The sequence below is a fragment of the Arabidopsis lyrata genome, assembly GCF_000004255.2.
Source record: "Arabidopsis lyrata subsp. lyrata unplaced genomic scaffold ARALYscaffold_6, whole genome shotgun sequence".
Classification (NCBI taxonomy): Eukaryota; Viridiplantae; Streptophyta; class Magnoliopsida; order Brassicales; family Brassicaceae; genus Arabidopsis; species Arabidopsis lyrata.
In genome coordinates this window covers 13,908,381-13,928,156 of record NW_003302550.1, presented here as the reverse complement: position 1 = coordinate 13,928,156, position 19,776 = coordinate 13,908,381, and the positions used below count along the sequence as shown (strand labels likewise).

At 34.6% G+C, this 19,776-nt stretch overlaps 2 protein-coding genes across 4 annotated transcripts; one reads left to right on the top strand and one right to left on the bottom strand.

Annotated features, from left to right (window-relative positions):
• The first annotated feature begins 8,922 nt into the window (after nucleotides 1-8,922).
• On the top strand, nucleotides 8,923-10,715 carry LOC9308388 (probable WRKY transcription factor 74). Its single transcript, XM_021020531.1, has 3 exons — nucleotides 8,923-10,060; nucleotides 10,146-10,271; nucleotides 10,355-10,715. Exons 1-3 carry the CDS (start codon nucleotides 9,348-9,350, stop codon nucleotides 10,500-10,502), a joined length of 987 nt encoding a protein of 328 aa, XP_020876190.1. The 5' UTR covers nucleotides 8,923-9,347; the 3' UTR covers nucleotides 10,503-10,715.
• Nucleotides 10,716-11,402: 687 nt separating this feature from the next.
• LOC9310499 (protein WAVE-DAMPENED 2) lies at nucleotides 11,403-13,475 on the bottom strand. Of its 3 annotated transcripts, none has more exons than XM_021020587.1 (6): nucleotides 13,098-13,475; nucleotides 12,630-12,787; nucleotides 12,398-12,535; nucleotides 12,150-12,221; nucleotides 11,967-12,077; nucleotides 11,403-11,862 (listed from the first exon to the last, which is right to left on the bottom strand). In XM_021020587.1, the coding sequence occupies exons 2-6, from the start codon at nucleotides 12,777-12,779 to the stop codon at nucleotides 11,737-11,739; spliced, it is 597 nt and encodes a 198-aa protein (XP_020876246.1). In that variant the 5' UTR covers nucleotides 12,780-12,787; nucleotides 13,098-13,475; the 3' UTR covers nucleotides 11,403-11,736. The 3 variants fall into 3 exon arrangements, with proteins under 3 accessions (XP_020876246.1, XP_020876247.1, XP_020876245.1); XM_021020588.1 differs by having other exon boundaries at nucleotides 12,684-12,787; nucleotides 13,098-13,474; XM_021020586.1 differs by having other exon boundaries at nucleotides 12,618-12,787; nucleotides 13,098-13,462.
• Nucleotides 13,476-19,776: the final 6,301 nt, after the last annotated feature.

Sequence of the window (19,776 nt, the reverse complement as noted above, 5' to 3'; positions counted from 1 at the left end):
AACTCTCCTCCGTCGGCCACGACTATTCCTCTTGCTGCTGGAGTTGCTTCATCGCCGATCTCTCCAAGTATCCCGAGCACGAGCTTTCATGCTAAGGTCACTGCCGAGCCTCACCTTCTCCCGCCGGGTTCATGTCCGATCAAGGATAATCCTCTGGCTATTGGAGCTTCATCACCGGCGAACTCAGCAATCCAGAGTTCGAAGTTGGCTCCTATTGGCTCTCTAGTCCCAGCCTCGTATGTCAATATCTTGACTCTTGGTTCGGTTGATCATGTACCTCCTTCTCCGGTGGGGTTGTTAGCGTCAGGAAGTCCTTTAGTTGACACTATCTCGCCTCAACAATGGCCTTCACTCTCGGAGGCTCAACTAGCAAAAGGAAAACGGATGGCACCCGTGGTGGAACCAACCGTGGGTATTCCTCAGGCAATAGAGGGCTCCTCTCCCTGCCTCTCTGATCAGAGGACTCGCTTTCCTTGGGCAGCTAAGATGAATCCACTAACCCGCAACCTCCATCGAACCACAACTCCAACCTTCTTGGAGGATGGAACGCCTAAGGTAGTAATTCCCGATCATGTATTCCTCAAAGGCCTAGAAAACCAAAAGGAATTTGTGTTAGGGCAATTTTACCGCTGCTCTGCTCCACCTGGAGGACTTATTAACGCAGTTGTTAATCGCATTTGGGGAAGAAAATGCCGAATCTTTACTCGTAAACTTAGTGATACTACTTACTTGTTCCATATCCCAGATGATTCGACTCGCTCTTGGGTCCTACAGAGGGGTTTATGGCATGTTGACGACTGCCTTATGTTTGTTGCTTCTTGGAGTCCCGCTGCTTCTTTTGAGTTACCGGAGATATCGACGGTCCCTGTATGGGTAACTCTCAAAAACATTCCCAGTCAACTTTACTCAATCGAGGGAATCAAGTGGATTGCTTCTGGGGTGGGTGAACCCATGCTTACTAACAAACCAAGGTTAGATCCGACTCTAATGGGTGATGCCAAGATCATGGTTGAAATAGAGCTAGATAAGCCTTTCGCACAGAAAGTTGCAGCTACAGACATGAAAGGAAAGGTTTCCTTGGTAGATGTCGAATACTCTTGGATTCCATCTAAGTGTCTTGGATGTGGTCACTTAGGGCATAAGAAATCCCGCTGTTTGTTTCCTCTAAACAAGGATACTAAGATTGTGGATATTTCTACACCTATTAAGCCATTAAATGCATCCTTTGCGGGATGTGCCTCAGAAGTTGTGATTCCTCTTGAAGTTTCAAACACTGTTTCTACTTCAACTGATGTTGAGTCAACCGTGATTGCTCCTGCAAGCCCAGCGATGCCCAATCCCATTCCCGCGTCAGTTACTGATGTAACAAACAACTCTGAGGTAATCTTCCCTATAATAGAAACCATTGAAGTCATCAACACTGCCCCTTCATCTGTAGAAGTTCCGGTTACAACTGTGGCAGTTTGCCATGTGGATGCTGATGCTGTTCCTGAAGCACTTTGTGTTTTTGGGAATGGTAACGGTATGGCTGGAAAAATGGATAGTGGGATCCTTAGTGAACGAGAGGAATCTAATGTCCTAGCTGGAAACATGTTTTCCAGGTTAGGATCCTCGTTCTCGGAAGGAAACTCCATTAATTCTGATACCGACTCTCTTGCCTCAGAAGATTCATACGATGTCTTAGTAGGCTCTATGACTCCTTCTGGGCAGAGAATTCTACGCGAAAGACCTGTTCAGCCGTCGATCAAAGCTCAGGAGGTACAAGCGTCCTCTAATGCTCGGGGAAGACATAACCGTGGACGGGGTCCCCGCGGACGCGGGAATCGAGGAAGCGGTCGTGGACGTGGCTAGTATCTCTCCTTTGCTTATTTATCAAGCTAATCGAAGCGGAAGATTCGATTACCATCTTTACTCAACTTTATTGTACTTGTAATGTGAACTTTCTGCGCTGCCTTTATGGTATGCTTTTAAAAAAAAATTTAAAAAAAAAAAAAAAAAAAAAAAAAAAAAAAAAAATTTTGTTCCATAAGCATCTGAAGATTTCTGGCTTTCCATTTTCCGTAGATATCTAACTTCTTCTCTTATAATATTTTTGTTTCCCTCTAAAAAAAAAAAAAAAATAAAAAAAAAAAAAAAAAAAAAAAAAAAAAAATTAATAATAATTCTTAGTTGTTTAGAAAATATATTATAAAGGCTAAGGAATACTTAAGTTAGCATCAATTTCTCTTGATTTTTAGTTCTGCGAAAAAGAAAAAGCTCTAAATTATTATTTTTAAAAAATTTAATCTTTTATCTCTAAAAATTGAAGATTGAACTCGTTAAGTCGAAAATAATATGTGATATAATCAATTTTTCATAATTGTCAAGTAAAAGTTTTATAAATAATATATCAAATCAAAATGTTTGCAACGATGAGTTCAAGTTTATTTTAAAAATTATGAAAATATAATGTATGTAACGATAAAAATTTTTTATAAAATACATATAAAATTTATACTATGTATTATTTTTAGTTTTGTAAAATATATTCTGTACTTTTAGAAATAAAAGTAAAATGTAAAACATGGTAACTTTGAGAGTTTTTTTTCCGGAAAACCGTAATTTTTAAGCCTTAACTTTAGGCCGTAATTGTGTTAAAAAAAAAAAGAAAAAAAAAAGAGCAACTAGTTTTATAACTTTAATAACCATTTATGTTATTTTAAGCTGTGTGAAAGTTTCCATTTTCATGATAAGACAAGAAACAGACAATATTGCATGTTCAGTCAACATTCTTGCTACACGAATCACGAGAGAAAGGCAGACGCCTTAACACTTGTCCAGATCTTAACCGTCATTTTCCTAAATTTGCATGCTCGAGATTCTGAAGAATACAGAGGGGAAAGTGAAACCATTACAGTTAGGCCTAGGCAAAATAACTGGAACCGAATATCCGAACCGAAAAACCCGAAAAAATATTTGAACCGAACCTGAATCGATTTTTAAAAATACCCGAATGGATCCTAGATCTCCTACCCGAAAAAAACCGAACCGAACCCGAACCGAATCTAATATCCGTGGGTACCCGAATACAAATATACACCTAAAATATTAGTTATATTTATACTTATAATATCCGAAATACCTAAAATTACAATCATAAATCCGAATATACTAGGTATTTTTGAGTAATTCGGATATATTTGGATATATTTGGTTAAAAAGTAATTAATGATGTAGTTTTCTTTTGGGTAATTTTAGTACTTTTAGATATTTTTGGTTATATTTGGGCAAAGTGTGACCAATGTATTTTTGAAAAATCGGGTATTTCGGTTAGATTTGGGTATATACGAGTAAAAAAACCCGAACCCGACCCGAATCCGAAAATATTTCTGGTATTTTTGGTTATTTTTTGGGTATTTTGCTTTTTTATTAAAATACCCGAACCCAAACCGAACGGGAACCGAATTTTTAGAATACCCGAATGTGTCTTGACTCCCTACCCGAATAGACCCAATACCCGAAAAAAAAGAACCTAACCCAAACAGGTACCCGAATGCCCAGGCCTAATTACAGTTCCCTCTTATCTCAAGAAGATTACGGCTAGTAACAGAGAAAAAATAAACAAATTTGGTGATAAATATAGGCTGTGACTTGGTGTAAAAAATAGAATAAATGAGAAGAAAAAATAGAAGAGAAGAAAAGTCGCATCTATTTGCTATAAAAATGGAAGAATTCTTCATATTAAGTTACTTTTTAATATTTTCAGAAGAAATAATTTTCTTTCACTTTTTTTTTACTGGTACACTTTGCCAAGAATGTTTTTTTTCCATTTTCTTTTTTTCTGTTAAAGTTAACCACTCACAGCCATAATGTACTTTGGTAATAAGTAGTAGTTATTTATTATAATAAATTTTTAACTATAATACTCTATTTGTTTCTAAAAGATTGATGTTATACCTTAACACTACAAGAAAACATGTGATATTCCAACATATGCTTCCAATAATCGTATTTTGTTGAAATTCCTAACCGATATTCTATAAAAGTTGAATATTTTTTTTTGTAGTGCTTTTATTATTTGTTCTACAAAGATTGATTTTCTAGCATTTTTCTTTATTTTTATTGACTTATAAAAGTAAATTATAAATCAAGATTAAATGATTATAAATCATTAATTTTTTTAGACTACTATTGGTTGATAATTATTAAAATATTTAAGATTAAAAACAATATTAAAATGATTAAAAATGATTGATTTCTTAATATGTGTTAAAACTCCAAAACATCAAACTATTAGGAACAGATGAAGTACTTGATAGTCGACCAGGGATAAAAACCCGACCCGAATTTTCCGACCTGAACAAACCGAAGAAACGCAATTCAGTTAAGCTTCGGGTAGTATAGATATTACGATCGGAATGGTTTTAATTATTAATTCGGTTTTCTATTTGGTCGGTTCGGTTCGGGTATTCCGATCGGTTCCCGAACATTACCGAACATTTAACCTAACTATAAAAGCCTAAATTTTTTTACCCTAATCTCATTTGATTTCTCTTTCACTTCTCGACCCACACTCTCGATTTGCGACTGGTATCAGTCATTCTTCCTTGTTCATCTTCCGATTTGGTATAAGGTTAGTTCGAAATTCTCTACTCTCTCTGTTTAAGTGTCGATTACCTAAATTTTTCGATTTGGGAATTAGGGTTTCGGACTTTGGGTTTGGGGTTTTTAGCAATCGATGTTATTGCACAATTTCTCAGTTCCGGTTGGGTTTGAAAATTCGAAATCTAGGGTTTGAGTCTCTAAAACTCAAACCCTAGATTTCGAATCTCAAACCCAACCATATGAGTCTAGCTGTCTAGGTATTCTGCAATTGGGTCTGGTTTCAGACAATTGGGTTTGGTTTTATATATGCATTTAGGTATGGTCATTGATCTTTATAATGTCTCCTGTGTAGATGTCGGAAACTGAACATAAGAACGAAGCTTTTTTGGGTGAGGAAGCTGATGGTACATAATCTTCTGTGGGAAGGAAAAGGGCTATGACAGAGCGATCAAGCCGTGATGTTCCAAAACCGAAGAAAGCGAAGAAAAAGCAAGCTCATAGAGGTGAAGTTTGGCAGTATTTTGTTGAGAAGGAAGGTATTGCAGGTGTAGCTAATTGTCGGTGTTGTGCCCAACAGATTGGCTGCGATACTAAGTTACATGGGACAAGTTTTACAAGGCATATCAAGAGCTTGGTATATCAAGAGCTTGGTACTCATAAGGTGTTTGTTGGTGATATGAGGGGTGTAGTGACTATAATTCTATATGATAAAGCTCTGTTTAGGAGGTCAGTGAATGAGATACTTGTTTTGTCTGAGTTACCATTTGCATTTGTGGAATCTAAAGACTTTAGGAGATTCTGTGAAAATATGCTTCCATTGTACACACGGTTCACTATAGGAAGATAGTAACTGAAGACATCTATAAAATGTTTCTTAGTGAGAAAGCTAAATTGAAGAGTTTGTTTGGCTATGATAAGTAGAGAGTGTCTTTGACGACTGATATTTGGGTTGCTCCTACAACTGCTTGCAGCTACATGGTGATCACTGCTCATTAGATTGATAGGGGCTAGGATTTGCAGAAAAGGATTATTAGCTTCAAGCCTGTAACAGATCATATAGGGGACACCATTGCTGAGCATCTTAGAGCATTTCTAGAGGAATGGGGAATTGAAAAGGTATTCACTATCACAGTAAATTATGCTAAAGGGGATGACAAAGCAATTAGGTTGTTCATAGATGCTTGTAGGTTGTTGGGGCCTAATGCATTAGTCAGAGACGGTTCATTAATCCATATGCGTTGCTGTGCACATATACTAAACTTGATAGTCAGAGATGGTCTAGCAAAGGTAAATGAAAGCATTGTAGGCATTAGGAATACAATTAGGTATGTAAGATCACCAGGTGATAGGTTGAAATCATTTCAGTTGAGGGTTGAGACATGTAAGTGTGATAGAGGAAGCTTTTCTTTAGACTGTGTGACTAGATAGAACATCACATATCTCATGCTAACAAATGCTTTGAAATTTAGAGTTACATTTGAGAAGTTACTCACAGAAGACAAACTCTATAATGACTACTTCCAGGAATCAGAAGAAAAGAATGGAGTCAGTGGACCAGAGAGTGGACCAAAGGGTGCAAAGAAGAGGGGTGGACCTCCTACTTCAAATGGCTGGGATGATTTGCAAAGGTTAGTGAAGTTATTAAAGATCTTTTTCAACTACACCTTGGCTTTTTTAGCCATTAAGACAGTTAATTCTTCAATCTCTTACTATGAGATAGTACTTACTGAAAGAAGTTTGATTGGTTTGAGCATTAATGATGATCAAGAGTTGCGGCTTGAAGCAATGGATATGAGGGCCAAACTTGAGAAGTATTGGGATGGACTGATCAATATGAATCCACTAGTAATCATTGCTAGTGTGTTTGAACCAGGAATAAGATGCGATTTGCTAATATCTGCTTTGACAAGGTTTATGGGAAGGATAGTTTGGAGAGTGACCATCTGAAAAGCTCCATTAAGAAACTGATGAAGAACTTGTTTGAAGAATATGTGCAGAGATTATGTAACAACTCTCAAGCTAAAAGTACAGGAAACAAGAGTGGAGATGGGGATGATTTGGCTCAGCTTTTTAAGGAGGATGGTGAATTAGAAAGTAAGGATTCATTGTATGATGAGCTGGCTACAGAGACAGTGAATGATGTAGCGACCAGTGAGCTTGACATTTACTTGTTGGAAAAGCATGTGCCAAGGCAAAAAAATAGATTGGGTATGGAGTATGATGTCTTATCATGGTGGAGACGCAACAACCATAAGTTTCCAGTCTTGTCAGAATTTGTGAAAGATATCCTTGCTATTCAAGTGTCTTCTGTGGCTTCAGAGTCGGCATTCAGTACAAGTGGAAGGATTTTGGATCCTTTCCGGAGTTGTCTATCCCCTCACATGGTTGAATCTCTCATTTGCACACAACAATGGTTGAGGAATACCATTCATGCAGAGAAGCTTGCAAATTTGGTTCAAATGGTAGAAGAATTAGATTTCCATGAGTCCTTGGGTACTCAAGTTTATTGTTTCTCAAAGTCTTTCTATGATTTACTTCATATCTTATTGACTTACTTCGTTATTTTCAATTGTAGGGTCCAAAACAGTGGCTGATGATGCACGCATGCCCTGATCACTTGAAATTGTCTATCTTTTTTGGACCATCACCATGTAATCAGTACCCAAACTTGTTCTCTCTCTCTCTCTCTCTCTCTCTCTCTCTCTCTCTCTCTCTCTCTCTCTCTCTCTCTCTCTCTCTCTCTCTCTCTCTCTCTCTCTCTCTCTCGTTTACTCTCTACTCTCTATTCTGATATAATGTCTTTTGAACTTATGAATGTTGTTTACTTCTTTTGGTAATGCCTTATGGATGTTGTTTGATCAATGATGATGATGAGTGATGACTGATGAATGATGATGATATATTTCTTATGATTATTGTTTGTTTGATTGCATATTGATGATGATAATAGCATGTAGATATAAGTAGAATTAGTGATTATTGCAAGTAGTTAATAGAATAATTGATGATATACTTGTTTTTCGGTTTTAATCGGTTGAGTTTTGAAAAATCGAAATAACCCGTTTCCAAACCGACCGAACCGAAATTGATAAAGGTATTTTCGAACACATTTTAAAATTACAAATCAACGCAAAACCCGAACAAACCGACCCGACCTGATCCGAAAACCCGAACTCGCAGGCCTACTTGATACTATCACTATCACATATATTATCATTTAAGTTCAAGCATTAGTTTGGCCATATTGTTTTTCATTTGATAATTATTGTACTATGGAATACTATCTCTGTTTTTATTTGTGTGTTTTAGAAAAATGTTTATTTTAAAATAATTGATGTTTTTGATTTTAATGTAAAATTAAGTAGTTTTTTTATTAATATTAACTATTTATATTTTTCAAGATTTTTATTATTGGTCGAATCGTCTTTATAGCTAATAAATAATATTTTAGTTTAAAAATAAATAAAAATTTAATGAATTTTTTAATTAGTGTGTACAAGTTTTAAACATCCGATACTTAGAGCATGTTTATTGGTGAACTAATGTGGGTATCAGCCCATTTTTAATATTTAAAAAATTGATATTGGGCTGAGAATGAGTTGATTCGTCTCACTGAAGTGAGTCTTCTGAACCGACTCATCTCACTACATGTCACTTGCTGAGTGGGGAAAAAAAAATTGAGGGAAAATTAACTAATCATCTCGTCTTCTCTCTTCTCCTCCTTTCTCTCTCTCAGACGACGAAGACGAGGACATCATTCAGCCGCAGCTCACTTGCCGAGATCACCGTCATCGTCTTCGTCGTCTTCCTCATCGGGACATGCTGTTGCGGATGTATCATCTGGTAATTGCTACTGTAAAATCAAATTCAAGAATTTTCCACGCCAGATCGTTTCTGTTCCCGTTCTGTTTCGAATCGAATCGGAATCCGAACCGGAGACAGAGTCTTGGTGTTGCTCCGGTTACGTTTCAACCGTCGCTGCTTGCTTCAGTCTAAACAAGTCTCAGATTGAAAATTTATAAAATTATTTTTTTTATTTTATTGATACCCAATTTTGTTTTACCACTAAACATACAAATTTAACAAAAATCTTATTGAGTATCATTGATTAAACAACTAATTAATTTAATACTAAAAAAAGGCTTATGATACTCATTGGGGTTTATTGATAAACATGCTCTTATATAAAAAAACAAAAAATAATATACATAAATAATAGATAGACATATTATCTGAAACCTTAATATTCTTTGTAAAATATTATTTTGGTTCTCACTAAAAAAAATATTATTTTTTATAAGAAAAAAAGAAAAAAAAAAAGTAGATGCAAAGTAGGTCCAGTAATGGAACCCACCACGAAAATCTTTTGCAGAGAACTCTGTTTTTCTCTCCTTCCTCTGTCACTGTGATGAGTGACGACCATCTCCACTCTTTCTTCTCTCACCTCTGTCGAAGCTTTGATTTATAAATTATAGTGTGAAAAGAATTTCTGCTTCAAACCCTTAATTTCTGGGAGATTTCTTGTTCATGAGCTATTTCTTTTCCTTAATTCGTATTGATAAAGATTTCACCTTTCAACCCCTTTACATTTTATGGTTCCAATGTTTGAGCTAGCTCATGAGTCATGATGATGATTCTTTTATTTTCCATAAGGATTTTTAACGTTTGAGTTTTGGGTTTTTCCAAGCTTGTGATTTGGTTTTTGAGTTGAGAGAGACATTAGTTTTTCTTTTTTTTTAGTTTCCTTGTGGGGAATAATAAACATGGAAGAAGTTGAAGCTGCAAACAAAGCAGCAGTGGAAAGCTGTCATGGAGTATTGAATCTCTTATCACAACAAACCAATGATTCCAAATCCATAATGGTTGAAACAAGAGAAGCAGTTTCCAAGTTCAAGAGAGTCTCCTCTCTTTTAGCTAGAGGGTTAGGTCAAAGGAAGATTAAGAAACTCAACAACTACAAGTTTAGCTCTTCTTTGTTGCCTCAACACATGTTTTTGGAGAGTCCCATTTGCAGTAATAATGCTATAAGTGGTAGTATTCCAGTTCTAGCACCAAAGCCTCTTCAGATTGTACCAGCAAGTCATCCTCCATTGATGTTGTTTAACCAGAAAATGTGTGTTGACAAGTCCTTTCTCGAGCTAAAGCCACCGTCTTTTCGAGCTGTTGATCCAAAACCTTATCAGGTTATTCATAACCATCAGCAAGGAGTGTACTCTAGGAGCAAAAGTGGTTTAAATCTAAAGTTTGATGGGTCTGGTGGTGTTAGTTGTTATTCACCAAGTATGTCAAATGGATCAAGATCGTTTGTTTCATCTCTTAGTATGGATGGTAGTGTGACAGATTACGATATGAACTCGTTTCATTTAATCGGATTACCTCAAGGATCCGATCATATATCGCAACATTCTAGGAGGACTAGTTGCTCTGGTAGTTTGAAATGTGGAAGTAGAAGCAAATGTCATTGTTCCAAGAAAAGGTGTTTGTTTGTTGGTTTTGTTCTTCTTTGAGAGAAAAGTGTCCTAAGAGATTGTTTGATTCGATGTTTTGGTGTTTGTTTACAGGAAACTGAAGGTGAAACGAACAATCAGAGTACCGGCAATCAGTAACAGGATTGCGGATATACCTCCTGATGAGTATTCGTGGAGGAAGTATGGACAGAAGCCGATAAAGGGTTCTCCACATCCTAGGTACATAAACATTACAAGAAGAAAACATTGGACTTGTTCTTATGTTTGGTTTGTAATTTGCTTCTTGTTTTTGTTGTTTGCAGGGGATACTATAAATGTAGCAGTGTGCGCGGTTGTCCAGCAAGGAAGCATGTTGAGCGATGTGTAGATGAAACTTCGATGTTAATTGTGACTTATGAAGGCGAGCATAACCATTCAAGATTACTCTCTTCTCAGTCAGCTCATACCTGATTGATTAAAACCAGCCTTGTAGCTACGATCTTTCTCTTGCATAACAATTTGGCTCCAGCTTTATCTACATAGAAGTTTAGTTATATATGCATAATGTAGAAGCTTTTTGGTTTGCATCAGATGTTGATTCAATAGGTTTGGCTTTGTTGAGAAACTGTAAACTGATGTAGTTCTCAGAATCTTATATGATTTGGTTCCTCTGTTTCACTCGAATGTATGTTAGTACACAAAGCTAATCTTGAAAACTACATCAGCCACCTACCAAGCCTGATTCAACATTGACAAATTAAGGAAAGCTTGCAAGAAAAACAAACAGACCAATCGAAAAACTGTGTGTTGCGCGGAAAGAACCAGGCTTTGGTGGCAAAGACGCGATCACCACAATTCGCGGTGGAGACTTGGAGAAGATCGTCTGAGGAACTTGCAAGAACAGAGCAAAGATATATACAAACAGAGGAGAAGAAAAAGAAAAAGCTCAAGCTTTACGAGTTCAAATCAATAGGTGTAATTGATCCTACGTCTCGGCCTGATCAGAATCTAACGATTCACTATCTTGGAAACTTTTACAACAGAGAATTCCACAATCCGGAGGTATTTTTAAAGATGATCTCAAATATCAAAGATTACAACATTACTAATAATAAACCGGAGTTTTTTTTTTTTTTTTTTTTTTTGAATGTAATATTAAATTAAATTCAAAAGTTACATTCATCATTTGTTTGAAGATAAACTCAATTTAAAAGAGCTTATCAATTTAACTTCTAGACTTGAACCAAAGTTGAAAACCGGAGTTCTGAGTTCTTTTTCGGGGTTGAAGAAAACAAAGAAGACAAGAATTGTAGAAGTAGTCATGGTATAAAAGCTAGTGAGATCACAATTACTATATATTCTCTTTAAATCTAAAATCACAACAAACGTATTATTAGTTCGTACAAATCAACGACCGACATAATCCATGCAAACTTTAGATGCAAGATTCCACAACACAGTTAAAATATACAGTTTCAGATTTAAACGTTACGTAAAATTAAAACCGAAATCAAGTAGAGACAGACGTGAAAAACAAAAAAAAAAAAAAAACAATCAATAATCGTTGGAGGAGAACGATTGTGAAACCGAACAAATACAGGAGATAAAGTTTGGTTTTCTCCGGAATAGTAAAATTAGTTTATGTAAACATCTTCCTCCATGGAATCTTCTTGAGAGGAATCATTCACATTCACAGCTTTCAACCCTATTCTACCACGCTTTGGCGGTTCTGTGACTTCGAATTCTCTTCACCAGACGAGGTAATCGCATCGCTACAGCTCTTTCTCCTGGACAGATTGAGTTTCGGCGACTTAGGACGCGTCAAAGGAAACTACATAAAGAGCATTTCATAAGTTTGCTTGTCACACAAGAAAAATGTGACATAATCTTGAATCCTAACAAATATGAGAAATTTTCTTGGAAACCATTTAATACCTTCTTAAGCTCTGGTTTCACGGGAGGTCCTTGGTAATAGAAGTCGGGAACGGGATTAGCCTTAAACTTAAGGTTTTTTCGAAGCTGTTTAATGGCTGCTTCTTGTTCTTCCTGCAAAATTGTGTTCCCAATTTAGATTTTCAGGATACATTTTCTTGATTTAGTAACTAAAAAGATTCTTGCCTTTTGCCTTTGTTCAAGCTCGATCCTTTCGGCTTCAAGTGCTTGGTGTTTCTCTTCAAGCTTTTGATAATACTAAAACCACAAAAAGACTTCAAAATCAGTGGACAGAACAGAATACACCTAACCTATCATAGATTATTAGTTTCTTGCTGGCGCGGAAGCTACCGCAACTAAAAGAAAATGAATGAAGGAAGAAGGCATTAGAAAGACTACCGAGGCATTCTTTATGTAAACACAACTGATGTTACCTCTTTGCGTTTCTCAGCTCGCTGAGCACTCCTAAATCGGGGAGCGGTTCCATGAGTTACTTTAGACGTAGCATTCTTCACCGAAGAAGCGACAGAACAATCATCTTGTTCATCCAAATGTTTCTTCTTCAAATCATTCTGATACAATCAAGAACAAAAAGAATCAAAAAACCACTTTCAAATCTCATTCAACTACCATCTCTCTCTCTTTATAAAATACCTCTCTGATTACATTAGAAGATTTATGATTCAGAGAGAGAGAATTCTCCTCAGTGCATTCTTTCACCTCATAATCTTCTTCCTCTGCAGCTATCTTGGGAGCCACGTGAACCCTTTCATTAGAAGCATTGGTGCTCACCGACTCAACAACTTCTCTTCTCATTCCAACTACTGCAATTTTTTACCAAACAAGATTCTTCATTAAAATTATGCACAAAATCCATTTCAATTAACTCAAAATTCACCATAATAGAAAACAAGATCCTTAAACTAAACCCATTTCAATTAACTCGAAATGCTAAAGGTATCATCAATCTTTTTTTCTCAAATCTCTTTTAGTTCATATTTATAAAAGAACAGGGATTTGGTTGATGTTTATTTGGATAATAAAACCCTTTGAAAAACATTTTCCTCCAACAAAATACAAAAAACAGGGGAAAAACAAAAATTGAAACAAAGAACTGTGAGATAGTTTTCTTACAGATCTTGTCTGATTGAACAATTATTCTTGATAAGCTTACTCTTTCCGATCTGTCGTGAGGTTTTTTTTCAGACAAGAACAAAAGATTTTTCCTTTATCTCTCTCTGTCTCTCTCAAGAAAATAAAGATAGGTTCTGTTTTTGTGCGATGACTGTTTTGGAAGTGTTTGGTTTGTTAAGTTGTTGGATATTTATCAGCTCTGTTTTTTTCTCTTCTGTTTTTAATTATTTCTTTTAACAGCTTCTGTCTATTTCTAGTAACTCCTTTTTCGAAAATATAAACTCTTCATCTCGGGAATGAATGATATATTCCGAAAACAAGATTGTATATTTAAAATAAGTTGTTGTTATTTAACCCCAAAAAAATAGTTGTTGAAGAGTTGAATTTCAGTCAAACAGAACTATATAACTTTATATCTTCGACGACTACAATTCTCTATAATATTTTAATTTATAAGTGTCGACAAAATTGAATAGAAATATTGTCGTGTAGAATAAAACATCCTCGGATAACACGTGAATCATCTTTTGCTTTTGTCGTGCTTTTAAATTCGCGTCGTCAATGTTGACGACGTTAGTTAACGCCGACACACGGGAAAGAAAGAACACCCAACAACCAAACTCTTATGATCTCGTATCTATCTTTGGGGTCATCTTGTCTCAAGCTTTTGAAAATTTCTACAACTTTTTGGGCACTTTTTGTTATGAAATGTTTTACAATTCTTTTTAGCGTTGAATTGTGGCTTGATATTTGAGGGTTTTGTAACACCACGATCTCAGGTGTCTCTTGTTGGGCTTCGTCGAGGCTTAAAGTCCTAACTTGAGGCCCAAGTAAAAAAAACTTTAAAATAGTCTAAGCCGTCGTGTATATTACAGTGTGTGTTTGTCCATGAAGAAACAAAACTGGTCAGAACTGAGAACCCTAAGCTAAAGCCGAAGCCTCAAGCCTTTGTTAATGAAAAAGCAGATTTGGGGTAGTACGTCTTCGTTTAAGCGATGAGATAGTGTATATGCAAAAAGAAAAAGAAAAGAGTGTGTCCGTGTCGTGTGTGTATATATGCTCACAAGAAAACCCTAACATGTTCAAGATAAGTGGTCTTATAATCTCCCAAAGCAAATTGACTTAATATATAAAAAGCCCACGAGAATATGTCCTTTTTGGAGGAAAAGTTTTCTCTTTACCTTCAATTTTTTTTTTTTTTTTCTCTTTATCTCTTGTTTGAGTATGCCCAAATTTGTCTTCCAATCTTCCCTTTGTCAATAAGTTGTCCAACTCAAGCTCATCATCAAAACTTCAATCACTTAACACAAATTCCTAGCAAAACATGGTGATATTGGAGTGGCTAAGTCATAGTTTAGACCATCTTCAAACTCTCCCGTAGTTAATCTCATAATCTCTCTTGAAATCTTATATTCTCCTCCTGCTTGGATGATAAAACATAGTGAAAACTTATGTCTAATATGTGCTTAAACATACTTGACATAATTGTCTTAGAAGATTCTCCATTTAACCTTCATCGATGTTCTAGATCTTGTTACAACTGGCTTCTCTGCTTTTAGTCTCCATGAACCCTTTTCTTTGTCGGTGTCAAGAACAATCAGGTCCAATCCTTTTTTTTTTATAAACCCTATCGGCTGATCCGGTCAGCCTCGGTAGGAACGCATCGAGGTGCTACAGAGTGGACTTCTCCCACGGTTCAACGATTCAACGGACACCATGAGCTCCGAGCGGACTCGGGTCGAACGGGCCATGAGATCATGAGATCCACAATTGGACCACCACACTGCCTGATCCGAGTTTGGAGTGTCTTCCGACTAATGCCAGGGAGTAGTCAAGCCGCCTGCATTTCTAGCTACCAGGTAAACCAATCGGGCCAAAGGCCAACTGACAGACTTCCCAAACAAATGTGTTTTTGTTTTTAGGGAGAATCGAACTTAGGTTTGGGAGTTTCACCATATTCCAAAGCTTCTTCTGCCACTAGAGCACAGATGCTTGGACAAAAAAATTAAGGGGCACCATTTTGAAGTATCGGTTTGGGTATAATGGTACTGTTCAAGAAGGTATATTAGTCTTTTGATATTAATTAGTCTTGGTGTAGACTTTGGTTGTCTTTTCCATTGATACGATTTTCTCTGATAACTTCATCCTTCTTTTTACTGATCAGTTAAGTGGACTACTTTGAAAATGGGCTTATTTCTCTTTTATTGGGTTCAATTGAATTCTCAAATTGGTGTTTTTTTTTGTTTTTGTTTTGATCCGCTTGCTAGTTGCTACCAATAAATTAAAAAAATGTAACAAAATTTTATCAAAAAAAAAAAAAAAGTTAAATGGTGAATGGATGGATAGAACGATGGGTTATTAACGTCTTTTAACTTCAAGAAAATGGAGATGAAGATGTGACGTTTCAATGAAGCTTTACCCAAACCAACATGGCATGTGAATTTATGTACTTTTTCTATTTTTCTATTTTTCTTTTTCACCGAATTCAGTCCCATTCTCCCTTCTTCCTTATCCTAACCTCAAATTTCTTAAACAAGATAAGATTTTTTAATTATTTTCAATTATTCTGGTGATAATTAGGCATGATGAGCAAGACGCTAGATTATGTTTCTTCTAGTCCTTTAAAAAAAAAAAAATCTGTTGTAGGTAGTAAAGGATATAAATTGTATGTATAGAACATTTTGTTTGGCTATTGAATTGGTAGTTGGTACCATTATTTTATGAAAGAGGTCTTGTATTTTTTAGGATAAAAATTACAACTTTATAAAGCCAAATAATGAAAATATTGATCACTATCCAAATCGCAAATACTTTAGATATTTCTAAGAAATAGTATACCGATTCAAATTGTTAGTATACGGATAACAAATAAATATTTTGATTGAGTGATACAAAAGGTTACCAACTTTCAAGTCAAGAACTAAAAAAAAAATGTTTCTAAAAAATATTAGAACGAGTAAAACTGTTTGTAGTTCTAGATTTGAAGTGGTTAAGAAAGTGAGACAAATTAATGTTTTAAACATCGAAGGAAAAAACAAATTAGAAGTGTGAAAGAGGAGAGGAATGGGTTGAATAGTAGGGTATGTTCTCTTGTGGAGATCCTAAATTGATTTGACGTAACTCACTAATCATTAATGCCTTCATACCCACCCACATGTTCCCTCTTCTTGTAATACCAATCAATTTGGTTGGACAAAACACAAACACAAACACAAACACAAGGCAATATCAATGGTAACCACTATTCTCAAATCATTGTTTCTTAAGACTCATTCACTTTATTTTCTCTTTTATCATTACCATTACCAATATTACTTTTCTTGTTATTTTAAATGCTGCCGAACTTTTTTACATGACCAATATGGGGAAAACGGCAGATTCTTTCCACGAACTAAGTTATTTTAGCGTATTTCTATACAAAATTTTGAAATATGACTATAACTAAATGAATTTAACTAAAATTTAAATTTTCTAAACGAATAGAACTTTCAGGTGTGCCAATAACCATTAGTTCATAACCAATGTCTAGGCAAGTATGGTTCAAGTTCAGTATTTGTATTTTTCAAGTTGTCAGTATCAGTTTGTACTCTCCACAACCCACCAACCAAAATCTATATACCTTTTTTTCTTTCTACAATGTCAAAATTGAAAAGTTAATAACATTATACCAATATCACCAAAATAACATATTATAGGTCCGATTAATGGCGTAATATTGTTTTTAAATAATTAATATTGGAACTAGGTAGTTTACCTGCATTATGTGCGGAGTAAAATGATTATTAAGTATATGCATTATGGTTAATTACAAATTTATTTTATTATTATCTGGATACTGAAAGTTGTTAGTATATTACGAAACATATATGTAATATATATTATTTTATTTAATTCGAACAATCGATTGTTTTATATTGGAATTTGTTTTACGGATAAATTGATGGAAAAAGATAATTTCTTTTCTAATTAAATAACAAACATTTTATTTTATTTTGTAAACAGTTGATGAAAATACGTGATCCGCCTTAGACCAGAAAAAAAGTTGACTTACAAATAATTCTCATTGAATCTGGTATTTTGATACCTATAAAAAGAAATTTATTTTCTAAAATGATAGTTACCCTATAAAAGAATTGTATTTAAAATAGAAACATAGTTATATAGACTTGTTACGTATGTAGATAGAAAATTGTTAGGTCCTCGTCATCCATTTCGGAATACTGTGGATTAATTCATTGCATATGTAGTTAATCAATTTATATATAATACTATTGGCAAAACTTGTATATATTCTAATAAATGTTTGACAGTTAATTAGATGAGTTAAGAAGTTATATAAGCATGACACGTTAACATGATATTTTAGTTAACAACACGGGAGGGTAAATTTTTTTAAAAATTTTTTTCTCAATTAATATATAAGAGATACAAAATAATGGTAAGAAATAAATGTGCAAATATAACAGTGATACCATATTTGATTTAACTAATTTTATATTTTATAACAAAAATGTAAAATACTTTCTTATAATTCCAATAAAAAATGGGCTGTCTGCCTTGTCTCCCTGTAATATAGCGTTTCAACTTGGTTCCTCTATACTTTCAGCCTCTTTCCAATTCTACCTGAACAACTTATATTCTTCTCAATTCCACCCAATCTCAAATGTGGTTTAAAATCGATAAATCGCGTTTTAAAATTGATTAGCTATGATTAAACCGTTAATCCTACCACGATCTATCAACTCGAATTGAACCTTCTGTTTGAGAAAGAGGGTTCGATTTATCTTTTTAAAACCAAAAACAAAAATGATTTTGGGGAACAAAGCTTTCTTGTACTCCAAATCGATTAAGGGCTTGAATTGAACAAAGCTTTCTTGTTTCCCAACTCAAACAGAAGGTTCAATTCGGGTTGACGTGGTTGGGTCAATGGTTTAATCATGGCTAATCGATTTTAAAACATGATTTATCAATTTTAAAACGCATTTGAGAAGCTTAATTGATTTTGGTTAATTAGACATAATTATATAAGATTGGGTGGAATTGAGAAAAAAATATAAGTTGTTCAAGTAGAATTGGAAAGAGACTAAAAGTATAGGGGGAACCGAATTGAAACGCTATATTACAGGGAGACAGGGGCAGGCAGCCCATAAAAAAATTATCAATCAAAATGTATATTCGTTGGGTGGATGAAGGAAAGTAGGGGCTGAACAAACGGGAATTCAGGATAACACTTTGCGGAAACGGAAATAGAATGAGTATTCGGAAACCAAAAACGAAGTCTCATTTATGTTCCATTTTGGCTATCATGTACTCCCCCCGTTTCGTTTTAGTTGTCGTTTAATGTTTTTTTCACACAAATTAAGAAAAACATTTAATTTTCTGTTTTACCCTTTATTAATATATTTTATAAAAAATTTCATTGGCCAAAACATTAAAACAGTAGGGATAAAACTGGAAATTTCACCAAATATTTGCATTGAAACCTAAAACGACAACTATTATGAAACAAACTTTAAATCCTAAAACGACAACTAAACTGAAACGGAGGGAGTATCATATATAAAGAGAAGCAAAAAAAAAAATGTCAAAAATAAAGATAGAAGAGAATTAAATGAAAAACATACCTTGGGTTGTGTTATATATCATTTATCATTTTTATAAACTTAAAAGTTAAAGACAAAATATGTAATAATAAGAACAAAGACAAACCAAACTATATTATAATCCATTTCATATAAATCACATAGTCATAACAAAATCAAAATAAATTAAAATCTTTCCATTTATACAAGACAAAGTAGAATTTTGAATGCTATGAAATCTAATAATATGTAACTTTTGTAATACTTTGGAAAAATTAGAAAATTTAATTTTAAGTTTGTGGTACTATTCTATATTTCTAATAGTTTACGACTATAACGTATATACTTAAGCATATAAAATATCATATTTATTTCATAACTTATTTTCAAATGGGATTGGCAATTTCAATTATCGGCTTGTCCCATCCCATCCTGTTTCTAAACGGAATTTAAATACTTGTACATCAGGATTATTTTTCTGTATATATGAAACGATAATCAAAACAAAAAAAAGGAATGTAACAAAACATGATGGAACGAGAATTATTTTTACTTGTAAGCAAAAATATATACGACGAAAATATACTCAATTCATACAAATTTTAAGATTGGATACAATAAATAAATATCTACACCGTTTAATAATATATATATGAGTGTATGCATTAGATAAAAGGATAAGGATGGAAGTGAAAGCTACAGTCTCCCTAACCAGCCACCATTTACATGGCATGGAACTGGACTTAAGACGGAACGATCCAACATACCAACCCTACTCAAAAAGCCTAACTTGGAGGTGATTTCTTGTTAAACCCCATCAAATACAGATGAAATGAGGATTGTGATCCAAGGTCGAACGGAGAAAAAAGACCACAAAGACACCAACACCGCCATTAGGAAGAGATCCAAGTTTTACGTACATAAGAGAGAAGTAGTCGTTCGATACCATCCGTAGAGACGCTATTATCTTTTAGTCGCGTACCATATACCAAGGAGATATCACCTTCATTCTTCTTTTAAATCTAATATTATTGGAACATGAATCCTCTGCATTTTACTCATAATACACAACTTTTAAAATCTCATGGGTTATACAT